The sequence below is a fragment of the Suricata suricatta genome, chromosome 5 (genome assembly GCF_006229205.1).
Source record: "Suricata suricatta isolate VVHF042 chromosome 5, meerkat_22Aug2017_6uvM2_HiC, whole genome shotgun sequence".
Classification (NCBI taxonomy): domain Eukaryota; kingdom Metazoa; phylum Chordata; class Mammalia; order Carnivora; family Herpestidae; genus Suricata; species Suricata suricatta.
In genome coordinates, this window is record NC_043704.1 from 145,967,578 (window position 1) to 145,993,755 (window position 26,178).

Here is a 26,178-nt window from a genome sequence, read left to right on the forward strand (position 1 = left end):
TGGCTTCACCTGAGTGGTCATGGTTAAGTGCATGGGGGCTTTGAAACCAAGGGGGAGGTGGGGTGTGGGTAGGGACATTCGAGGAAGGGAAGGCCCTGCTTTTCAGCACCAAGATCTCCTAAAGCCCAGTGAGACCCATACAAACTGCCTAGGCCTTTTTGGGGGCTGCCTGTGTGGCTCAGTCAGTTGATCGCCCTGACTCTTGATTTTGGCTCAGGTCATGATCCCAGGGTTTGGGGATCGAGCCCTGCATTGGGCTCTGTGCTGAACGTGGAGCCTGCTTGGGATTCTCTCTCTCCCCTCCTCCCCCGCTCACACACACTCTCTAAAGTAATAAAAACTTTTCTTCTATTTACAGTTAAAAAATGAACAATATACGATCTTTAAGAAATCCAAATAACGTGGATGGACAGTAGCTCCCCCCACCCCCCACTTATTCACAGTTTACTTTCCATGGTTGCTCTTCCCTGTGGTCTGGAAGCAGATGCTCCCCTACTGACAAATCATCAGAAGGTCAACAGCGGCCTCGCGCTGAGTCACAGCCCAGGTCATTCTCACTGCCTCTCCGTGAGGCATTTCATCTCCTGTGGTCGCAAGAAGGGTGAGTGCAGTACGCTAAGATGTTTTGGAAGAAAACAGACCACATCCACATGACTTTTATTACAATAAGTTGTTATGACTGCTCTATTTTATTATTAGTTATTATTATTACTCTCTTACAGTGCCTACTTTGTAAATTAACATATGTATGTGTAGGAATAAACACAGCGTATAGAGGGTTTGCTACTACCCACAGTTCCAGGCACCCACTGGGCATCCTGGAACATACTCCCCACGATAAAGGGGGACTGCTGTGTTTGTAATAAGGAAAATTACTTTATATAATTTCTATCACCATTATTTTTTTAAGTTTATGTATATATTTTAAGAGAGAGAGAGAGTGCATACATGAGCACGGAGCTCGAAACGGGGCTTGAATTCACAAACTGTGAGATCATGACCTGAGCTGAAATCAAGAGTTGGACGCTCAACTGACTGAGTCACCCAGGTGCCTCTCTATCACCACTCTTAATATTCCACCAAACCACAACTGGTAACAGTTTGGCGTGGTAGGGCCAGAACGAGATCTGTGAATTTACCAATATATCCTGTTACTTAAACATTTCAGTCATCTATCTATTGATCTACTATTTCAATCCTTAAATTTTTTTTAATGTTTATTTACATTTTAGAGAGAGGGACAGAGACAGAGCTCAAGTGCGTAAGAGGTAGAGAGAGAGACAGAGAGGGAGACACCGAATCTGCTGCAGGCTCTAGGCTCTGAGCTGTCAGCACAGAGCCTGACACAGGGCTCGAACTTACAAGCCTCAAGATCATGACCTGAGCTGAAGCTGGACACTTTACCGACTGAGCTACCCAGGTGCCCCCTATTTCAATACTTTTTAAATACATGAGTTATCTTACATTTTGTTCCATGACTTGCCCTTTCCATGTCAGATTACAGACATATGCATCATAAATTTTACTAATATTTTTCCATGCTATGGATACAGTGTATTACATTTAATCAGTATAAAATTGATGGCAATTTGGGGTTGTTCTAATTTTTGCTATTTTAAGCACTGCAGCAATGAGCGTTACCATAGGTATATTTCTATACACAAATGCACAGGCGCACTTACTACTACTAATAAAAACGGACATTTCTGTGGTCTGCTGTGGGTTGGGCATTGGGCTAAGTGCTTGCACGTGTTACTCATTTAATTCTTTCAATTACCCCCTGAAGTTGGTTTTATATGATCCCAATACTACAAATGAATAGACTGTACCTAAGAGAGGGTAAGGAAGCTACTACTAATTCCCCAAGAAGGACAGAGGACCAGACTTGCTAATTTTCATTTTTTTTTAAGTTTGTTTAGAGAGTTGCAGAGGGGCAGAAAGAATGAGACGGAGAGAGAGAGGAAGAAAGGGAATCCCAAGCAGGCTTGGCACTGTCAGCTCAGAGCCTGAAGTGGGGCTTGATCTCAGGAACCTTGAGATCATGATCTGAGTTGAAACCAAGGGTCAGACACTTAACTATCTAAGCCACCCACGTGTCCTGCTAAGTTTCATTTTTAAAAAACGTCCTGTTGTTATAGGATCAGAACAAGCTTGACTTGGACTGACATCTTTACAATATCGGAGTCCTTTTCCTCTAAAACCTGTCCTTTCTTGGGGAAGCCTGGGTGGCTCAGTCGGTTAGCATCTGAGTCTTGATCTCAGCTCAGGTCTTGATCTCAGGGTCATGAGTTCAAGCTCCGCACTTAGTTAAATGAAGAAATAAATAAAAATGTCCTGTCTTTTCACTTAAGTACACTTATTTGTCTTTCCACACTGCTTGCCTGATCCTTCATACTGGATGTATTTCTTATTAAAGATATTGCGAGGTGTGGCACTTGCTGGTTCAAAGACAACGAGTGAATCCTCTGTTTGATTTTGAGCTTGGGGCACCCCGGATTGTCCTGTGAGTCGTAAGAATTTGAACTGATTATTTTAAACAGATTTTCTTGTCAACTGCGTAGTGGTAGCGGTTCTGTCTCTTTGCTTCTAATATTTATTCTTGCTTATTTTTCCCATCCTGGAACATCCAGTGCAATGTTGAGTGACATGGTACGTGTCTTGTTTCTTCCTTTAAAGGGACTCATGGGGTGGCCCCTGCAGTCTTTTGAGGGACATTCCTCAGCAAGTCAGTACATCCCAGTGTGCTAGGGATCTTTTTGGTAATCAGAAATTCCAACTTATTCTGCAAGAGTGAGGTCAAAGCAATGTTCTCCTGTTTCCCACTGAACAAGGGGATTACATATTTATTAGTGTTTCACTGCCCTTGTTTTCTTGGGGTCCATTCTCCTTGCTTATGAGAAATTGCTCAGCATCGATTGGGGCCTTCCAATCTGAACATATAAAGCCAATTTTATTTACTTTTCTATTCATTTTCTTTTCCACAGTTTACCATTTTTTCTTCTTAATTTTTTTTTCAATTTCTTTTTCTTTAATTATCTCCTTGCCTCCATTTCAGCTGCTCTCTCCCAGTGGCAATGATTGGGTTGGTGTCTTGTGCCTATGTTCATCTGAGACTTTTCTCTTATAAATTACTTTTCTTTTGGGAGATACATTATCTTCCATCTTACTGATCAGTCTTCACAGTTGTTTATCCTACTTTTGAGACCTTGCATTGAACATTTGTTTGTTTTCATTTTGGAAATCACATTTTCCCCCCAAATTTGTTCCTATTCATTGATTGTTTGTTTTTTTTTTAAATAGAAATCCATTCTTATGATATGGTCACAATGCATTTGAACGTCTCTGAAGCTACCCATCGGAGAGTTTCTACATATGGTGTTAGCTTTCCTCCTTCTGGGTCCGTGTACTGGGTTTTTGTACATCGGTCCTTCCCGTACATGCTTCTGTTCATACTTATAGGTGAAGAACTAGCATGATCATATGGGGATGGTCTCTCCTCTGCTCTGGTGTGTCTCCTCTGCTCTGAATAGAACATTCCTGAGTCTGTCAGACTCGGGAATGCTGACAGGCAGCCATGGTAGGGATCAAGTAGGCAGAACGGATGCTCCCATAAACGCCAATGTACGGAGGATTCTACTTGAGAACTGAATGCTTTCGTGTATCTTATTCCTGGGTAGAGCTGTCTTCTGTTGTTTTCTTGTGGTTAGGATTTTTGAAGTCTGAAATTATCTTGGGCTCTGCCCCTCTGCAGGGCTCCTGCATCCATTTTGGGTGACCCCCTAGGCCAATGCTTTGGGTTGTTTAGACTCAACTCCTGAGGTGTTTGCTTTGGGGAGAAGAAGAACATGCTTCTAGCTCTTTGCATCCTTGGGGAATGAGGAGGAATGGTGGGAACTCTGTATGGTGGGCAGCTCTCTTCATGACTTACCTGGGCACCCCTGCTCTTTGTGGCTGCTCACTCCATCTCCAGGGATCTGCTGGGGGCATCTTCACTCATGTCTGTGACTACCAATTCCAGAACCTGCTTTGGACAACAGTTTTCTCTCATCTGTTTTCTCCATTACCTCAAGGCTCTCTGCTTCAAATCTTCCACAACCTTCTCATAAATTCCAGCCTTCTGACCCTCTTGTTCCTGGGTTTCCCATACTGTCATTGATGTAACCTTTTCACATATGGTTTCTGCTCCACCAATGGGATTTTTGAGAGAAAAGACGATTAAATACCTACATCTGGTTTGGTTTCTGAATGACAAGTCTTCAATGGTCTTTATTTTTTATTAAGTTTATTTATTTATTTTGAGAGACAGAGAGAAAGAGGACATGCAAGTGAGCAGAGAAGGGGCAGAGAATGATGCAGGGCTTGATCCCACAAACTGTGAGCTCATGATCTGAGCAGAAATCAAGAGTCAGAAACTTAACTGACTGAGCCACCCAGGTGCCCAGGTCTTTAGTGACCTTTAAAGCAAGGCTGACCGTTTGCTTGGACAAGTTACCTTTTCAGCCTCAGTTTGGTTACCTGTTGCTTGGTCTGAATATTAACCTACAAGGGAGTTGTTCTAAGGATTGCAGACAGGATTTAAAGAGCCCAGTGAGTAGCAAGCAACCCGTAAACAGGGACTCAGCAAATGGCACCTGTTATTACTATTTGCAGTAAAATGACTTCACTGGAGGGGCTGGTAGACAGGCCAGTAGTTGGGTTCTGAGATTCACCGACAGAGGACACATGGCCTGTGGTGTATCAGCTACATGTGAACTGTGGGGGCTGCGAGGGGAGCTCAGGCAAGTTCACCAACTGCTGGAAGCTTCTAGCTGCTCATCAGTGAGGTGACATAGAAACCAGAGCTGCTTGGGATGGTCGTTGTAAGGATTAAATAAGACAGGGCATGGGGAATGGTACGTCATGGTGGGTGGGTGCCTGCCAGCTCTCCCCCTTCCCACTCTCTCTGCTCTCTTCGAACTCCCTCTTCCCTTCTCTCTGTCCTCCCTCCCTTTCTCTTCTTTTCCTGTGTTGCCGCTACTGTTATTGTCATCATTGTTTTTAAAGGAACCCGGATCTGCACCACTTGTTAATCCTTTGATTCATTAAAAAATATATTAGATGTTTACTTTGGCTTTGAAGGGAATAACATTTGAAAACAGATGTAAAGGCTTTTCCTACAAGCTGTTGCTGCTTTAAGAACGTGGATAAAAAGGAAAACCAGCCAACCAATCAGCCACCTGGGACTTAGAGCCACAGACCTGGATATGAACTTGGGTGTAGCTGCCAGGCTGCCACACGCCTCCAAGCAAGCCAGTTCACTGTCCCGGGCTGCGCGCCTGCAGCTCCCTCAGCTTACAATGAGGAGAAATGAAATGATGTGCCTAGATCGCCTTGGACGGCAAGTCTCAGGGAAATGTCGGCCCCCCACCACCTTGCCCACTCTCTTGCACCGCCAGGCTCTCCTGCCAGGACAGCCTCATCGGTGAAGGGGTCTGCACTTACAAGGGCCCTGCATTTGGTTTAATTCTCTTCTGTCATGGCCTTAACGTTCTCCATCGTGTTTGAACAGGGAGCTCCGATTTTCAATCTGCACTAGACCCCATGCATGGGTCACGTGGCTGGCTTTGCTCACTGTGACACGAGGCACAGGAGGATCCATACCGCTGTCTTCCCAGTGGACAGAGGAAGCAGGTCCCCAGGCACCTACAGAGAGCAGCTACAGAGTCCTCTGGCTGTCGGTGGCTGTGGCTACAGCCCTCCCCATCTCATTTCCCGCCATGTCCCCAGGGCAGCCGGTACAGCCTTCCTTGGGCTCCCTGCACCAGCTGTAACTACGGCTCCAATTTGACACACTTGGTATTTGCTGTCTGGGATCTTAAGGCATCTCTCTGCGAGACTTCAGAAGTGACTCTGAAAGGGAAGAGTATTTCTTGAGCATAAGAAAACCTCCATGGATATGCTGGAAAAGGCGGGCTTGTGACGTGCATGGCCTTGACTGTGAAATCCCTGCCAAGGGAATGCAGAGCTGGGAGATTCCCCTGCCTCCTTCCTGAACCTCCAGTTGGCCATCTGTTCTCTGCTTCCAGAGGGAACAGAGACTGCTTTTCACAAGCCAATATGATTCTGAAATGAAGGGATGGCAACCTCCTTAGAGGCTTGATTTCCTGGTGGTTTCGAAATTGACACACAAGTTTGGATGTTTTGGCAAGTTGATCTCAGCCCCATGAAGCTGACCTCCTTTGCTTGCTTTATCCAACTCCATGGCCAGTGAAGGAGGCAGGGGGTATGGGAGGCTGAGAGATGCTGGGTCACAGGCGTGGTCCTGGTCTTCTCTTCCACCAATGAATTAATTTGGGCCATTTATGGGTTGATAGAGGCTATGGCTGGAGCCCTTGCATATGTGCGAATTATCTTGAGTCAGGGGAATCCCTGTATATAATCACAGCCAACACGATATGTTCAGAGCACGGACACGCCCGCGTGCAGCTAGGTGGTTGGTTCAATGGCAACAGTTCTCATAAATTCTATATGCAGAGTGTATCACCTGAACCTTGTTGGAGCCGCAAAACCTCCGGCCCCATCCCAGATCTACCAGGTCAGAGATTCTGAGCGCAAGGTCTCATCATCTATGTTTTCACAGCCTCCCCTAGTGTGATTCTGGGGCACACTCACATTTTCAACCAACTGCTCCCTTTGGAGGGATTCATAAGGCTTCCGAACCCAGTGTAAAGGCCTAAATGGTCTGTTCTGCGGCTTCGGGTTGTCCTTCTTGTGGAAGTGGGAGAAGAATTCAACCTCTCTGGGCCTCAGTTTCCCCAGCCCTAAAGTCATAGGATTGTCTGCGATGATCTCAACCATCCTTTCCACATGATATTCTCTATGCTCTAGGATTCAAAACGATGCAGTAACATCCTCAAATGGTTAGGGAACACGTGGACAAATGGTCATTTGACAGTAGATGAGCAGTGACGACAACATATCTATTTCTATATTTCCATTTTGGTATCTATTTACCTATCTTATTGTCTATCTGGATCGGAACATGGAAGCCCAGGTTTGGAGTCAGATGGCCTACATTTGACATTTACCAGCTACTTATCATCTGTCAAGTTGGGAGATAGCCTCCCTTGCACAGGAGGTAATGAATACAGTGTCCGGCACTGGGTGTGGACCTTGGAAGCTTCCAAATCTTCCACAGTTACTTTGTTGCCTCACACCCACAGACAGGAGCATTACCTCCACCCCCGTTGAAAGCATATTAATCCCTTTCTTTCCTGTCTCCGCCAATATTCCCCAACACACTTGAGCATGAGTGCTCTTACTTCGTGTGGTCTTACGTGAGGCACAGAACTGTCAGCTCTGTGGTCAGACCCACAAAACCTAGAGTCCCCATCCAGCTAGATGGGTCCAGGCCCTGATTCCAGGCTGGACTTTGGTTTGTCCAGGACTTCAAAGTGAGCTGGAAGAACTTCTCTAAACACCTGCCAATGTGTGCAAATCATATTAGTTAACATCTTTCTCAGAGTCTGGAGTTTGTTACCTCGTGGTGGCCAGTTTCTCGGGGGGGGGGCGGTCTTTACCCCTGAGGCTAAAAGTTTGCCCTTGTCAGAGGATAAGACCACTAACATGGTCCTGGAGGAGCAAGGCAGCCAGGACCATCTGGGGCTATTTCTGCACTTCTGATTGGCCAAGTGAAATGTCAACAAGTGGCATCCTTCTCCTTTAAATGCTTTCTTTCTGGGGTGGGGTACATGTGGTTCTGTCAGTGCTCATTCCCACCAAGGTCATTGGCTTGCTCTTCTGTTACATGCTGCCTGCAGCCATTAATGGCGTAAGCAACCTGCCCCCAGCCAGCAGCTCTTATAAGCTTTCATTTGGTGTTTATCAGATTCTTCAAATGCAGTGCTCTTTTTTTGACCAAAAATGTTAGCAAAACTAGTCAGAGCATGAAAGAGGAAAAGGGCTGCTCTGGCTACAACAATAGAGGTAGAGGTAGTGGGGTGCCATAGGTACCCCACCTGGGTTCTCTCTACTGGGGCCCCTGACCTCCCCCCCCAACAGCTGCTCTGGTTTGTGGATGGTTCTTCTGGGAATTGTCCTCGGCTACCGGGAACTATCTCCCCTGAGAGATGATGCAAGCGCCCAAATGCACCCTCTATTTCTGGTCAGTGCACCCCTCCACTTCTGGCCAAAGACTGACCAATGCACAGTGAAACAGTCCAGTCGTATTGCCTTAAGGCAGGGACCTCTCTGTGGTGTAGCTGGTCCTGGAGAGCCCCACCCTGTGAATCAGGGAAGACTTCACCTTCGACTACATCCTTGTTCAGCCTCCTCTCCTGCTTCCTTTCCTCCTTGTAGGTTTTTCCCTTAACAGCATGCCTTCAATAAATTACATGCTTCTGAAGCCCACGCTTTGCTTCTAGAAACCCCAACTGAAGGTGAAAGATAAGGGAATGATAAAAAAAAAAAATAGACGAATCCCGGTAACTTCTGCAGCTACAGCAACTCTGTGTGCTGGAAGCGGGCTTCCTCCAAGCTGGCTCTCTATGATTTGATGAGCTTGACCACTGGGGATAAGGCCAAAGCTATGCTCCCTCTTTGGCCTCTGTCTGTCTCATAGGTGCTGTCCAGAGCCTGGGAACCAGGTGCATGGGCTTCAAGAGTGAGATTAAGGCTCTCTGGGCAGCTGTCCAACCAGGCTGGGGACAAACGTACAAGTGAAGGTCCAATTAAGAACCAGAAGGTGTCCTTCAATGAAGCTGGAGGGCCTGAGACTTTGCTCTTGGCTCCCAGTCCAGCAGTTCAAAATGTCTTCCATCTCTGACCCTATGATTTATTATAAATTAGAGAATCAGGTGGTTTTATTTCACTTCCTTCTCTCTGCAAAGGTCATCCTATGGGCAGCCTATGAAAGGAATTTTGCCAAAGTAATTCTAATCACAGGAACAAACAAATCACCTAGGAAACGGTGCATATTGCTTTTTCAGACAAGTTCATAAAACCCATGAAATTCTAGAGCACTTTGAGGTTATCAGAACCAGACTGCATTTATTGCTTCTGGAAGAAAGAGTGTTCACAGCAAGAATCTGCACATTTGAGGGTTTCAGGGGGTTCAGTGGGTTGAGTCACGATCTGACGTGAAGCCTCCTGATTTTATATTGTGTTCTTCCTCGTGTTCATCTGAAGGACCATAACTGCATGTTTTGTAAGCTGGATGTGTTTTCCTTTTGCTTTTTTTTTTATATGTAACTTATTCATGGAACATTTATCTTGATCATTTTGCTTACAGGCTACATATCTGCCTGGCCATACCTACGGGCTGTACACTGAGTCCACTATAGCAGTTAGAAAAAATCCATTCCAAAGAAATTGACAACAATGAAGCCTTGTATTTAGGAATTTATCCTGTCAAATATCTTAACTGGAAAGTCAGTCCCTCCGAAGATGATTACCAACAAATTGACCAACATATGAAGCATCCAGTAAAAATGTGTTAATGAAACAAATGGATACCAGTTTTGCCCTTTAAGCAATAGTTAAGAAAAGTGAAACCAGTCAGGAACTTGGAAACTGGCTTCTAGAAAATGCAGCCAAGAACTGGGATATGTAAGCTAAAGCCTGATGAACTTCCAGACCAATCACTAGGTAAAAATCAAAAACAAGGAAACAAACCCCTAAACCCCCAAAATACTCCATTTACCTCCCTGGTAGTTCCTTAGGGTTCCGTTTCCATTCTGTTTTAAGGAACATGAAATTCCAACTAGTTTGATGATTGACCTTCCAGTACAAAAACAAATTAGAAGAGGCAAGTTGAATGAATAAACACTTTTCCAAAGAGGACATCCAGATGGTCAACAGACACATGAAATGATGCTCAACATCACTCATCATCAGGGAAATACAAATCAAAACCACACTGAGATACCACCTCACACAAGTCAGAGTGGCTAAAATGAACAATTCAGGAAATGACAGATGCTGGCAAGGATGTGGAAAAATGGGAACCCTCTAGCACTATTCATAGGAATGCAAACTGGTGCAACCACTGTGGAAAACAGTGTGCAGATTCCTCAAAAAATTAAAAATAGAACTCCCCTATGACCCAGCAATAGCACCACTAGGAATGTACCCATGGGACACAGGAGTGCTGAGGCATAGGGGCACATGGACCCCCATGTTTACAGCAGCACTCTCAACAATAGCCTAACCATGGAAAGAACCTAAATGCCCATCAACTGATGAATAGATAAAGAAGATGTGGTTTACATATATAATGGAATACTACTTGACAATGAGACACAATAAAATCATACCATTTGCAGCAATGTGGATGGAACTGGAAAGTATTATGCTGAGTGAAATAAGTCAGTCAGAGAAAAATAGAGATCATGTTTTCACTTGTATGTGGATCTTGAGAAACTTAACAGAAGACCATGGGGGTAGGGAGGAGGAAAAATACAGTTACCAACAGAGAGGGAGGAAGGCAAATCATAAGAGACTCTTAAATACAGAGAACAAACTGAAGGTCGATGGGGAGTGAGGGAGAGGAGAAAATGGGTGATGGGCACTGAGGAGGACACTTGCTGGGATGAGCACTGGGTGTTTTAGGCAAGCGATGAACCACGGGAATTACCCCCAAAACAAAGAAGACAATTTACACACTGTATGTCAGCCAATTTGACAATAAATCATATTTAAAAAACAAAGAAACAAGTTGAAAACCTCAAAGCAGTCTGTAGAGAGAAATGGTCTTTGCAAAGGAAGAGTCAGAAAAATGTTAGAATCAGGCACAGGAACGAGGAGAACACAGTAGTGTGGAGGCCTTTGTACAAGGAACAAAAACTCTCCCATGTGCATAAAGTTCAGTAACTTGCATTTAAATGGTAATCCCGAGTAATTAGGAAAAGTAAACAACAAAAGCAATATAATTGCTCTGAAATGGACAGAGCATGTGCAGCTCTGTTATATGTGAATGAAATTCCGTGTGGCAAGTTCTGGTTTTGAAAGCAGGGCAATGTGAAGCAGATTACAGAGATTTGCAAGCACAGTTCTCAACAGGGAAATGCCCGACATGTGAGAGGACATGCTCTCTGTTATCAGGAAGGTTGACTGTCCACAATGACTCCTTTCTGAGCGTCCTTGTCTGATAAGGTTTAGTGGTACCTCTTTGAAATGGAAGGAACTCACTTCCCCCAAAATACGGAACTCCAAGAAAATGCCTCTAGAACAAAACATAGTAGCTAAGTTTGCATGGTAGTATTAATGTTATCAGCAAAACATCCCTGGCATTTTTCAATCATAAATCTAATTTAAAAGATATATTGCATTTGTATCATGGGATTATCATTATTTTTCCAAGGAACTTCATCTCAGAGTTCTTAATAAAAATCAATATGAAGATACTGTTCGACGAACAGAGATTCAGTTTATAATTGCTTTTTTTGTATGTATATCTAAGTCACATGTACCCTACTTGAAGGAACCTTGGTCTCATATCATCTAAAAGGATGTAGTTAAAGAAATCAGTCTGAAAAATCTCATTAAGCTCATTAAACTTCCGGGGAGGGGCTGCCACTGAGCTTTCAGAGTAAGATTAATGGGGGAAGGGAGGAAATAGACTGTCGGCAAAACTATAATGAGTGAGATTTTTTTTATTATAGCAATAACAACTATTATTTATCAGAAAGACCCTGGATTAATATTCGAATCAAAGTATTTTCTTGTGGATGACTCTGGCCCTGTTGTGATCTTGTCACGTGAGATGTGAATGTAGACTATGGTGACTAACAACCCATCTTCACAACTAATGGTCGTGGAGAAGAGCTTCACTGAAGAGTGGAGTTCACAATCTTGATTCTTGATGATTTTGCACCTCATTCCATCCTGAACCTTGTTTTCTTCACTGCTGACATCAGCTCTATGCTCTCTTGCCTTTTTATCCCACCCTTTAGTCTGGTCCCTGTCTCCATGTTTCAGGCTCTGATCTTGGAATTGCTATTCAATTATTTGGGCCATTTGCTCTAACTGTGGAGTCTTTGGACAGTTAAGGAGCCTCCTGGTTGAACCCAGCCTCTGCCTCTGTGCAATCTGGCTCTCCATGGAGGGACCAGACACTGACTTTTGTCTTTGAAAGTCCTCTCATGCTTGCTCTTTCCTCTTCCTTCCCATTTCCCCCCTGCATTTTCTTTAAAATTTTTTGGTCTTTATTATTTTATTTTGAGAGACAGATACAGAGAGTGAGGAGGGGAGGGGCAGAGAGGGAGGGAGAGACAGAATGTGAAGCAGGCTCCAGGCTCTGAGCGTCAGCACAGAGCCCGACGTGGGGCTCAAACCCACGGACTGTGAGATCATGACCTGAGCTGAAGTTGGACGCCTACCCGACTGAGCCACCCAGGCGCCCCCCTACCCCTGCATTTTCTTGAGACTGATTTTAGCTCTCTCCATGCCGATCTACCTGCCACTTCCCTGCTGCAACATTAATATTCTCACTTGTCAACCCTAACCCTCTCCTCTGCCCAGCTTCTAAGATGTTCATCTGACCTCACCAACTTTCCCGACTCACTCTTCACCCTGTGCAAAATCAGTCAAGCCAATCATACTGTCTCCATCTTTGAAAGCTCATCCATAAGGTTAAATTCATGCTCCATGATCCTGACGTCACTGTGATGGCTACCCAGTCATCTCTGCACAGGGCTTCCTCCCTTTAACTTTTTAGGAAGCATACCTAGTTCTTTCTCCTGCACACCTTGTATCACATTCATAGCAAATCTCATTGATTTTCCTTTCAAAATATATCCCAAAACTTGCCACTTCTTAAGTATTCCACCAGTGAATACCGGGCCAACACGCCCTTCTCCCTGATCTGGACTGCTATCGCTTTCTAACCGGACTCTCTATTTCCGCTCTTGCCATGATGTAGTCACCCTGCCTATAGCAGCCACAGGCCTCCTTCTACAGTGTAAACCCCATGCCGTCCAGATCTGCTTCCTCCTGGGCTTTCTCATGTGGTGGTCTCTCAAAGTGAGAGCAAAATCCAGATTCCTTAGCATGGCCATTACAGACCCACAGGACTTAGCTGACACTGTCTCTAAGAATGTTTTACAATGATAAAAATGTTCCATAATGCATGGTGTCTAATGTAGGAACCACTAGCCACAGATTACAAGTACTTGAAATGAGGCTAGTGTGATGAAAGAGCTGAGTTTTTAATTAATTTGAAGTTAAGTGCCACACATACATCATGGCTACCACACTGGACAGTACAGGTCTAGCCATTGGACTTACCTCTTTAGAGGTGACTATCGCTTTCTGGACTCAGCACTCAGCAACGAGCACCCAAGGTTTCTTGCTGCTCCTCAAAAAATGCAAACTCGATCCCACCCAAGACTTTGTCCAGATCTCTCCCCTCCTCTCCTCTCCCCCGAGATCTTGAAATGACACCTGACACCTTCACTCTATTCCAGTCTCAGACTCAGGTCACTTTTTCACAGAATCCTTCTCTGATCAGAAAAGTAAAATAGCTCCTCAGGCTACATGCTCCCACACTGCACTCTTCCACGGAGGCTGAGCACTGCCCGAAATAACATTATGCATTTTGTCACCTTATTTATTATCTGTCTTCTCTACTTTCTCCAGAAGTGTGGGTATGGAGTAGGTGGGAAATTGGCTTTAGGCAGAGTTGAGGTTTCTCTAGGTGATTCCGAACAAAGGGACAGAAGGGCACAGGAGTTCAGCGTGTTTGCAAAGGAGTAATTATGATGATGACAAAAAGGAATCTGAGAACCTGAAATGCGTGAGGGACAAAGAAAAGGCAGTGAGCTCACCAGTTAATGGATTTTATGCTCTGGCTGGGCTGGAATATTCCTGGAGTAGAGGTGTTAGAGGGAATTAGATGGAAAGATGCCAGCTGGTGATCACAGAATGGGAAGGCTGCAGGGGAGACTGCTGGGCAGAGAGAGTCCTGGGAATGATCACAGAAGTGGTGGTGACGTACAAGGCAATGGAAGACAAGACCTTAGGGGGAGAAAAGCTTAAGGACTGAAAATCCAGGGTATTTGGAAGAGTCATCTGTAGTGCGTGAACATCACCAATGGCCAGGCCAGGAGTGAGGCTGGGATGAGTGAGAGCGGGCCTGGCTCTGTCATCGTGGGGAACAGAGAGACCAACGGGGCAGACAGGTGACTGTGGGTGGTGGTGGTCAGAGTGAGCCTGCGCACGTGGATTTTAAAGCCAAAAGTTTCAGAAGAGGAGAGAGAAGAGTCTGGAAGCAGTAGCAAGGGCGCCTCCCCAGCTACCAGGGCCAAGGAAGGGGGCGAAGGGCCACTGACCAGTGGCCTGTGAGGACTAGGTGTCACAGCAAGAGGCAAAGGGCACACCAGAAAGCTGAGGAGAGAAAAGAGGGGATTTTGCTGGAGAGTGAGCCGCAGAGGGTAGAGTGGCGGGTGCTGACCCTGGGGAGGGTGGCAGACGGGGCTGGGTCGGCAGACATGTAGAACTATGTGGAGGGCGGGCACAGTGTGACAGAATGGGGCTCTGCCTCGTGCTTCCTCTGGTGACCAGCATCACCGGGGAAAGGGATTGTGGGATTCCTCCTGAAGGTCTCCAAGTTACCCTGCTCTGATGAACCCCAGAGCGTTGGAGATGAAGCAAGGGCCAGTGGGGGTCCTCTAGTACCTCTTTTTGCTCCTCTCCCTCTTGTTGGTTTGGTGGGCATTCCTGTTCCAGATCCCTCCTCTTGCCTCTTTCTCTTGTGTCTGACCTCATGCCTCCAGGCTGTGGTCACAGCCGCAATCAGACCTGAGGAAAACATACTGACTGGACCTTCGGCTATGGGGCAGCTAGAAATAGGCCTCATAGACAAGTTTTGTTTTCGGATCAATGAGGCACCCCCTGGGGGTTGACGGACATCTTGTCTCCTGTCCACCTGCTGCTGAACAGCCTCTCTGCTTGGGCCCCCTGTGGGGGTGCGGGCATCGAAGATGACTTCAGGTTTTCTGGCTTGGCTGACCTCGTGGATGATGCTCACTGATGGATGAGAAGACATGGAGAACTGGGCTGGCGTTGGAGTGGAGAATGAGGAGCTTGGTTGAGAGGGGGCTGAGTGTAAAAGGTGTGGCAGCAAGCCAGGCTGGATGTCAGTCTAGAGCTCAGAAGACTGATGAACTAAATTCAGATTTGGAAGTCACCAGCTGATGGGTGCAATGGAAACAGGTACGATGTACCAGGAGAGAGGCAGAGAGATTGTGGACAGTGAGAAGGGCTGAGGGCTGACAGCAGGATGCTGGGGAGACCAACACTTGAGTGATAGTTGGAGGGGAAGCGACAGCCGGAAGAGCCAGAGAGGAACTGTCCTAGCAATAGGAAGGGAATCAATGAAGTAGCAGATTTAAGGAGGGAGTAGTGGTGTTTAACGCTCCTGATTCTAGCCCAGATCAAGGCATGGATGCTCTAGAAACACAGAGAACTGCAAACTGGATGTGCGTAGCACAGGAGTGCATGGGGCCCCCCCCTAGAGAAAGTGAGGGTAGGAAGAGACTAAGGGAAGACACAGGGCTGTTCTTTGGCAACTCATCCAGAGATGTTATTAGATTTAAAGGAAATGAATAATTTTATGGAAAAAAACAAATTAACAAACCTGAATCATGCCAATTTTTTAAAAAAGGAGAGAGTGAGAGCAAAAGAGAATAGAATAAAATCGACAAAAATGTCTTCAAAATTTATCTGAAAGTAGGTGCTATGTCTAGATATTATTAGCAGGTTCTCCCCCCAAACATTAAATGAGGTGCTCTGGGTTCTACAAATTGTTCCACAGAAAAAATAAAAACAAAACAAATGAAAGTCCCCATGGACTACTTCTCAAACTGATTTTTAAAACTTGGCATATCCTTAAAAATAAAATCTGACCAAGAACACAAGGTAACAGCTACAGAACAATCTCCCTTACGTATATAGATGTAAAAATAATAATGTATTGGCAATCAGATCCCAGCAGTTTATTAAAAGAAAATCCTTATGGCCAAGTAGGATCTTTTCCAGGAATGTAAGAAGGGTTTAATATTAGGCTATCTATTAATATAATCCATCACATAAAGAGGCCAAAGGACAAGAAAAAAAAATCACATGATCCCTCTGATACTTGCCAAAAAGTCACTGGAAACAATCCCACATCCATTCCTGATGGAAATTCTTAGTAAGCTAAGAACGTTACCCATCTTAACACAAGAAAGACTGTCTCAGTTTAATTGTGAACATGAGTGGGAAGTCTGGAATTTGTATAGAAAGAGGTCTTAAGGAATGATTTAGTTGCAAATGGATTTGTCTTGGAGTTAAATTTGCAAAACACCACCTTATATTTCTTAGGCTGAATATGCAAATTTGCAGTGGCGTTCACGGCTAGAGCACTAAGGCCACCCTTTAGCACCAACACTGTACAATAAACACTTACAGACAGTGTACATTCACAGCAAAACACTGTTGGCATTTAAAGTAAGCCAGGTGTGAGCTCCATACCTCCACTAACGTTTACCTTACTTGGGGAGTTCTAATGCAATAAGCCCTTGTCCCAAAACTACTCTACTCCCCCGCCTCCAAAAATGAAAGTTATATTTAGAGAGGCAAATGATTATTACAGGGATTATGATAATCTAATAAAAATAGCTACAATTTACGTATTCTAGATACTTACACAGACACTGTGTTAAGCACTCAGCACACCCTCATTAATTTAATCCTAACGATGCTGCAGATGGGATTATGCTGACTTTCCGGAAAGAACAGTGAGGCTCAAGAAAGTGAAGGACAGGGAAGCCTGTTAATGGCATCTTGAAGTGGCACCGTGGTTGGAACACTAAGCGACACTGTATTTCTTTATTGATGAATAAGAAATGGAATCTAAATGATCTTACTTTATAAAATTAATATAACACAAATTCCCTATATGTCTGTTCTCACCAGGGATGGCGAGAGGGATGGTTCATAACTGCAGCCCAGAGTATAAAATGCCCAGACAATTCCTAACAGAGAGTTAGGCAGAAAGTATCTGAGGAAACTCCCAAGCACTTACAAGTGTCATAAAAGACACATCAACAGTGAAAGATGTATACTATGTTCCTGGATAAGAAATCCCGTTACTTGTCAAGATGTCACTGAAATGACCTTTAAAGCTTCATGCAATTACTTTCAAAATATTGTTTTTATGACTTGATGAAAAAACAAAAAAGGTATGTGGCTAAATAAATAAAACGCCCAGGATGGTACTTACATTACCCATTATCTATTATAAAGCTACAATAATTAAAACTTATAATAGTAATGCCAATGTACTGTATAGTAATACATGCAAAATCACTAGAATTCAACAGATGACTCTCAAGGAGAACTTAGTACATATTAGCATTTATTACATAATAAATGTGGCATTTCAAATCAGTGACAAAGGATGAATTATTCAGTAAATGGTTTCGAAATACTTATTAATCGCTAGGAAAAAAAATTAGAGTTCTTCCGTACCACATAACACTATAAATCCCAGATGGATTAAGGTGATAAAATTAACAAGTATATATTAAGGATTTAGAGAAAAAAACAGGTTAATACTTATCTGCTCCCAGGGTGGGGAAGAGCTTTCTAAATATGTGGAAAAAAGAAGCCATAGCTAAATAAATCTGAGACATTTAACAACATAAAAGAAATCTTCTATATTGAAAATGTAATAAAATCAAAAAACAAATTCCAGTCTGGGAAAATGTTATAACATCTATGAAAGACCATTGTTTTAATATTTATAAAGAATTAAAAAAATCAATAGGAAATGGATGAATGTTCTATTAAAATGGGCAAGGGCATGAGCAGATAATATGCCAAGGAAAAAGATGACTATTGATTAAAACACAAAACTAACCCTGTGTGTAATTAAAACAATAAGAAAATCCTATATGTTTTAGTCTTTCACATTTTCTGATTTCAAAGGCTATGATACTATAACTCAAAACCCAAAAAACTCAAACAACCTGATTAAAAAATGGCCAAAGGCCTTGAATGGACTTTTCTCCAAAGGAGATATACAGATGGCCAATAAGCACATGAAATGCTGCTCAACTTACCATTAGGGCAATATAAAATTATAACCATGATGGGATACCATTTAACACCCATTAGGATAAAAAACAAAACAAAACAAAACAAAACAGAAAATAACAACTGTTGAAGAGGATTCAGAAAAACTGGAGCCTTTGTGTATTGCTGCTGTGGATGTAAAATGGTGCAACCAGTGGGAAAAGCAATATGACGATTCCTCAAAACATAAACAAAAAAATTACTATATAATACAGCAAGCACTCTTTGGGTCATATACATAAAAGGAATGAAAGCCGGGACTCGAACTGATACTTGTATACCCAAGATCATAATAGTACTATTCACAATAGCCAAAAAGTGGAAACAACTCAAATGTCCATTGATGGGTGAATGGATAAACAAAATGTGATATATCCGCATAACGGAATATTATTCAGCCTTAAAAAAAGGAGATTCTGACATAATCCAAAACATGAATGAACCTTAAAGAATTATGGTAAGGGAAATAAGCCCATGACAAAGTGGCAAATGTTATGTGAGTCCTCCGATAGGAGGTACCTAGAGTAGAGAAAATCATAGGATTGGAAACTAGAATGGTAGTTGTCAGAGGCTGGGAAAAGCAGATGGGGAATAATTGTTTAATGGGCAGAGTTTCCAAAGTTTGGGAAGGTGAAAAAGTTCTGGAGATGGATGGCGGTAAGGGGTGCACAGTAGTGTGACTGTATTTCATGTCACAGAACTGTATACTTAAAAATAGAGTTAAAATGGTAAATAGTATGTTGTGTATGTTATGCATATTTTACAACCAATTTAAAAAAAAACTTAGGGGGATTGGATTTTGATGTCTAAATAGAGTGGATATTTGAAAAAGAAAGAAAGAAGGAACTAGAAAATTTCTCACCAACTTGGGTTGAAGATAAAGAAACCTTAGCATAGCCATAAAGTGTAAGATACATATATACATATTTCTTGATAATTCATAATCACAGATTGCCTTTACATAGATTTGAGACTTGAATTTATACAATATGATTTGGTCTGAGAAACCCCAAACTGAAAAAGTAACCTAAAATTAGGTTCCCAGTTAGTGACTCCCTGGGGTACTTGCAGAAACAGACACACTTGAGTGCAAACGCGATATCTTGAATCTTGAATCTTGACCCCTCCCTCACATCATGCCAAAAAAGCAATTCCAGATGGATTATAAACCTATGTGTGAGAGGCAAACCAATAACATTTCTGGGAAAGAATATAAGAGAATACCTTCATGCCTCCTGGGTAATAAGCAAAGATTTCATAAGCAGAACACAGAAAGCGCTAACGACCATAAGAGGGGAAATTAATACACTGACTAACTGCATAAGAATCTCTGTTAAGAAGAGAAGAGGGAAGGTGCAGAGTAGGAGTCCAATACATTTATCTCTGAACGTAGCTGTATGTAGGATTATGAAATGAATTCCTCAAATTAAAAAGAAAATGACAGATAACCTAATAGAAAAATAGACGAAAGACTCGAACGACGACTTCACACAAGAGAATATTTCAATGCCAAAAAGCACAAAAACTGCTAACTGCCAAATTCATTGTGGAAATACAAGTTCAAAACGCAGTGGGATGCCATTAATCTCCTATGAGGATGGCTGAAATGAAAAAGACAGACAACACTAAGTGTTGGTAGGATGAGGAGCAGACTGAGCTCTTTACATTGTTAGAGGGAGTGTGAATTGGTACAGCTGCTTTGGGAGGTTGACAATATCTACCGAGGCTGAACACATGTCTGCCCTACAACCCAGCAATGCTGTTCCAACAGAGGTGCTGTAAAGGGTTTAAGAATGCTCACAGCGGTACCACTAACAGCAGCCCAAACCAGGAAACAATCCAGGTGTGTATCATCAGTAGAGCGGATAAAAGTGAACAATTCACACTGTGGGATGCTACCCAGCAATGAAAATGAAAATAATTGCTACATGCAATGGTATAGATGAAGCTCATAACATACTAAGTGAAAGAAGCCAGGCATAAAAGAGTATACATTAAATGATTCCATAAAGTTCACATAACTGAAATTAATTTATGTTGTTAGAAGGATCCTGTTTACCTCTGGGGAGGTAGAGATAGAAGGTGGTCTGAGGGAGAGTCCACTGAGCTGGTAACATCCTATTTCTTGAGTTTGTGTTGGTTGCAGATGGATCACAAGTCTGTTTTCTGAAAATTAATCAAGCTGGAATCTTAGGATGTGTGCACTTTTTGGTATGATGTCATGTTTCAGTAAAAAGTTTACTAAGCAATGAAAAGCTATAGTAATAGTCTTTCTTGAGGGCACTGTGCCCATGAGAATAAAAGACCTTAGAAGTATTCATATCCACATCCAACGACTCTACTCCTTATGAAAACAGTCAGAAATATAGTCAAATGGTTATGTATCAGGATATAAACTTCGATGTTTTTAAAATATGTGAAAGGGACAAAGAACCTAAATATGCAGCCAGAAGAGACTAATGAAATAGATGTGGCATAACAATGAAGTAGAATATTGTACCATTTTTAATCTTCATGTTATTGATTATCCAAGAGTATTATAAGGGAAATTTATGTGTAACATCAGGTTAATGAAAAAGTACAACATGCATTTATGTGGTATGCACTGTTCCAATTTTGTTTCACGTATGTGTGTGCACATGTATAAAGGAAATGTAAATGAAAAAATAAGTAACAAAACCATCCTTATCTCTAGGTTGTTGTGTGAGAAAGAAAGTTTTTCTTTGTATTATTCTGTTTTCCAGTTTTTAATGAGTACTTATTATTTTTGATTATGAAAATAACACAATAAGGGCCTATGCCCAAACTATTTTGCCTTGTAAATCCAGCTCCATCGGAGAAATGTTTAAGATTATTGGCGATGTGGAAGTCAACAGTAGGTCGCTGTTGCCAGAGCCATTTCTTTGGAATGAATGATAAATGGGAAGGGAAGAAGAGAGAGTAATTATAAGTGATTCTTTCAGGTATGGTGGTTGGAAAGAAGAGAATCTTGACAATCTACAATTCTTATTCAATTCTTATCCTCTGTTCAATTTCTTTGATGGTCTGAACCAGTGTTTGTAAAATGTACAATGAAATCATTAAGGAAGTTCTACAACAATACTGATGCTTGGGACCCTCAATCAGAGATTTCAATTTAGCAGTCTAACCTGTGGACTGGACTCCCCAAGAGATCTGCATGCAAGCCAAGGTTCCACTTTCTCCCCCGAGCAGAAGTTAACATCCTTATCAATAATAGCTTCATCTACCTGTATGGGACAGGCTGGCACAAACAAGGCACTCAATAAATAGTTGCTGATTTATGGACATAGACCTTTCTGGGAGATGCACTGTCATGCACTCCCTAGCTGGGATGGTGGTCCACGTTCAGAGAGAACCATTTAGAAATGAGGGGAGTCCTTGGTTCACAGCTCCAATGGGCCCCTGGGTGGATTATATCACCCTTTCAAAATGGAAGCCACTGGCTGGTGAGTCTATGGCTTATTTTCCTGGGGAGACCGAGCAGCTCAGGTGAGCACTCTCTGCAGGCGGCAGCATCAGTAAAGTCCAAAGGGAGAAAAGCTCAGTCATACTATTGGAGTATCAGTTTTGGTTACTGAAATGATTCCACTGATGATACTTGGTGTCGGCTAGTGACAGAAGCCGTCTAATGTGAAGCAGGAAGAGAAAGTAAATGAGTAAATGATGTTACATGCTTATAAATGCTTAAAACACATGAGGTCACTGGCCTTACCAAAAAACAAACAAACAAACAAACATGCCAACTGGGTATTAGTATCCCCATTCTAGAGATTAGAAAGCTGAGGCTCAGAGAGGCTAGGCAACTATCCCACAGTCACAGGGCAACTGACGAGAAAAGATCTCAACTCTCATCTATTTGACCACAAAACCTACAATCTCTCCACATCATCAAAATGTGACCTTGGATCACACAAGTGATGGCAAAGGGCATCCACATTTAACCTTCATATTAGACTCTAGTAAGGTTTCTACGTTGCCAGTAGGAGAAAAGATATTCATTGAAATAAGAGACGCTGAAGCGTGATAGTTTTTCTTAGTATTCAATGCTCTCTGTCAGCACTTAAAAATGAGGTTGTGGTCTTTCTGGAATAGTTAATGGAAAGACAGAGGGGGGAGGTTCATCAGTGGCTTTCAGACTCTTACAATGCAACTAATTTTATGAAAAAGAAAACCACATAAAGTGCATTACTACTTCGATTTACAGGAATATGCTCGGGGGAAACCATACTGGGGGCCTCAGCTCCAAGACTGCTCTTAAGCAAAAGCACTGCCACTAACGATGTGGGTGATTTTAGGCAAGTCATTCCCTCTTCCTCTTGGCCTCTGTTTCCTCAAGAAAAAAAAAAGGACAGGACATTGAAATAACCATTGAGGGTGACAGATCCTTTACTGATCTGATCTAAGCTAGGGATCCTTTCCCCAGATGCTGCGCATCCACACGTGAAAGCACGATTCTGAATGCCCGTTCTGGCTGACTATCCGTGGACTCCCAAAGAATATACTGGCCTTTGATAGAAAAGCATGTGAGTATGTGATAATGGTAGTTATGCTTACCAAAAAAGCTTTTAGAGGTACAACCTGAAACATTTATGGATGAAATGATCTGATGTTTGGAATTGGCTTTCAAATGATCCAGTGTGTGTGAGGAAGGATGGTGGTGCTCGTGGGAGATAACAGGTGAAATGACATCATCCATGAATTGGCCATTGGTGAAGCCAGGTGATTAATTACATGATCGACTGATCTTTATACTGTTTTCTCTGCTTTTGTGTATGTTGGTATTTTCCAGACAAAAATCAATTTACACAATAGAAAGTATCCATAATTTAAAAAACACTCAGAGTAGATGATCTCCCCCCCCCCATAATCTAGGATGTAGCATTCTAAAGAATCTGAGGGGGAAAAGTGGACTTCTGGAAACATATTATGGGCTCAGGGCACTAAACCATCATCATCCTCTCTTAATGGACTCTCTGGACTACAGGATTTATTGTGGTCCACTTTTCTAGATGATTCTGTGACATTCCATTTGTTTCCATAAGTATATTTTGGGGGGTGGGGTGGGGAGAGTACAAAAACCGAACACAAAGAAGCTGGACAAAAATTGGTTTTTAGTCATTTCACATGATAATGTGGCTCAATTTATTTTCAAAGATTTTTTAAGAAAAGGCCAAAATACTGCTGTAAATGACTTTGAGCGGCATGTGGAGGATGTGGACAGGATGTTAGGGGGACCAGGAGGATGGGAAATAGTGAGTAAGCAGGACCCACAGTCGGGGGGGCTGGGCTCCAGAGCTCTGCTGCCTGGGGCTCTGTCCTGTGTCTGTCACCTGGCTCTGTGATGGCGGGCCAGTCCCCTAACCTCTCTGTGCTTCTCCTTCCTTGTTCATCAACTGGAAGAAGCAGGCAGTCTCTCTCATAGGGTGATCGTGAAGAGTCAAGTTGTACCTGAAATACAGCATCCATTCAGCAGATGCTGGCCACAGTTCTCTCAACCATGTAAACAGAAAAGTAGATCTTAAAAAAGATGTACGATGTAGATCAAAATGTTACCAACAGGTGCCTTGGGATTGTGAGCCAATTCTTTCCATTTTTTTTTGTCCGGGTTTTTCAAATTTCTCCAAAGGGTATTTGTTATTCTTAATAATCAGAGACTAAAAGGTTTGGTTTTTTTTTTAAGGAAGTAATTTTAAAAGTCTTTCTTGAGGAAGCTGAATGCCCAGAGGGCCCTAAAACATGTGGTATTTTCATAGACCATTTCAGAGAAGTGAGGTAAAATAACTACTAATACCTTGTTCATACTTTCTTTACTATCTTCTCATCCCTGCAAACGGCAGTGAGCTCTCAAGTCTGGCACCCCTGGTCAGAATAAAGAGAGCCTTCTTCTGCTCCTGTTTAATACCCTCCTGCCCCCTTACCACACATTCCTCCATACCCATGGTCTGACCTTTCTGAGGGGCATGGACTTTGAGAATATCACCAATGCTATGCCAAAGAACACCTCACATTCGGGCACACTATTTTGCATTCAGTTTCCGAAGGTTCATGGGCCCCCATAGCCCATCGCCACTGGTAAGAACATCTAAGCCATGACGATAAATTTCGGGACGCATACACACACTTCAGGTGCGTAGGCCACTTTGGGAAAAATTGGCATGTGTAGGATTTGAAACCATAGTCAGAGAAATCAGTGGATAATTATGGGTAGTGCATATGTAGTGTTTCCTCTGCCAAAGGATTTGCATTGGGAGAGCTATAAATAGCACATCCATATAGTGTGTTTAAAGCGCGGTGCTGCACACGCAAGCACTGAGCCCTTTCCAGAACCACCTACTGCGGGAGCCACACGCCCAACCCGAAAAGTTTAGTACTAGTCTCACTCTTGAGTTTTGCTGCATTCATTTACAGTATTCTAGATCATCTCTGGAACAGGCACTAACCCACACCCCTCAGGCGGCTGATGGTCAATGACAGACAACGAGATGCTCAGAAACTTCCAGCAAGAGGAGAGGTGGTGGGTGTGCAAGACGTGAGCCTGCTATGAAGTGGATCATCTGTGGCAGTGTGGATCCGCCTCATCGCAGGGAGGAAAAGGATTAAACACTGATGGAGTTCCTACCTTGTACTGGGTCAGTCCATGAACTCGTCACAGTGCTTCTGGAAGAGGGGGGAGGGGCTTTGCCCCACTTCCAACTGAGATTTAGAAAAGTTGATACACATGTCCCAGAATAGACATTGACCATAAAATAAAATAAAATAAAGATAATGCGAATTTCTCTTTGATAGTAACTCGCAGAGGCTGAGATGTGTTTAGTGGCCAGTGTCACTTCAACCAAGAGCCACCTGGCTGTGATTTGATCCTGTTGGTTTACTTGCCAGGGGCTTTGAGGGATGTATGTAAAGGGAGAAAGGGATGAGGCTTTTCTTTGCCCCATGTGACCTGCCCTCCACACTGGCATGCCCCTTGCCTTCCTCCTGTACAGGAGCTGCCCGCGTTCCAGAAACGCCTGAGAAGTCACAAGGAGATCTGCGTCAAGAGCCAGGAGCCCTGCACTTAAATTCATTTAACCACAAACTCCACCTTAGGATCTTCACCCCAGGCTGGGATGCCATGTGACACGTCGCTGCCAGCAGCCACATTTGACGGGGTCCTCTTGCGAGATTTCCAAACATGTGCCTGGCAACCACTAGAGCCTCAGGGGAGGCGGAACCGTGCAGAGAGGTGCTGCGGGGGTGGCTTTGTGTATGTGTGTGAGTGTTACTCATAAAAGCAAGTGTAAATTCTTCACGTATTAACTTCCCCAAGAGGAGCATCAACTTTCCCAAGAACGCGGCTTCTCCCTTCGCTTAGCTTTTCTGAAGTTAGGGGCGAGCCCTTGAATTAAGCAAAAAGTCTAGGGGACCCCAGTGATACAGACAGCCCCTCGCTAGCCGCGGGTGCCCTAGCTTCTCTGGAGTGTAGCCCTCCCTGTCTATCAGCCGTCAGCCTTCAGAAGCCGCTTAACACCTACACGCGCTTAGGGCGCCGGCAGGTTGAAAGCGCAGAACCACCAAGCCAGCCAGCAACCCCCCGGGAAAGCGGTCTCTGAGCCCGAGTCCGTGCGCAGTGCCCAGCGTGTGCGCCCGGGGAAGAGGCCAGCGCAGCCTCGGGTCTGCGTGGGCAGGAGACTGGGTCCACGCGACGTGGTCCGGCAGCTTTCCTGCGCGTCCTACCCGACATTCAAGTCTCAGGGGATCCCGGGTCCCACTAAGGGCACGTCTCCCGCCGGCACGGGCGCCAGTTCGGGGACACGACGGTGGACCCGGAGAAGGGCAGGAAGAGAGTGAGTTCGTGTTTTCTTGGGGCAAGTGTGCGCGGTACCTTGGATTCCTGGCCGCTGGCGGATGCCGGAGAGGGCGGCTGCTGGGCGCTCGGCGCCTCCCTGGGCAGCCCGTCCACGCCGTCCTCGCGGGCGCCGCTCGGGGGGATCATCGTGGCGGCGCGGGAACGGTGTCGGGCTCCCGGAGGAACAGCGCGGCTGGCCTTGCAGCCGCACGCCCGCTCGCTCAGCGGCGGGTCCCGGG

The 26,178-nt window shown here is 43.9% G+C and overlaps 1 protein-coding gene across 1 annotated transcript in view; it reads right to left on the minus strand.

The window, feature by feature from the left end:
* Positions 1-26,116, minus strand: part of STAC (SH3 and cysteine rich domain) — a 136,581-nt gene extending 110,465 nt beyond the window's left edge. Inside the window, exon 1 of the mRNA XM_029940867.1 lies at positions 25,976-26,116. Coding sequence (XP_029796727.1) covers positions 25,976-26,086 — 111 coding nt within the window. The 5' untranslated portion in view covers positions 26,087-26,116. The remainder of the gene's footprint in view (positions 1-25,975) is intronic.
* Between the last annotated feature and the right edge of the window lie 62 nt (positions 26,117-26,178).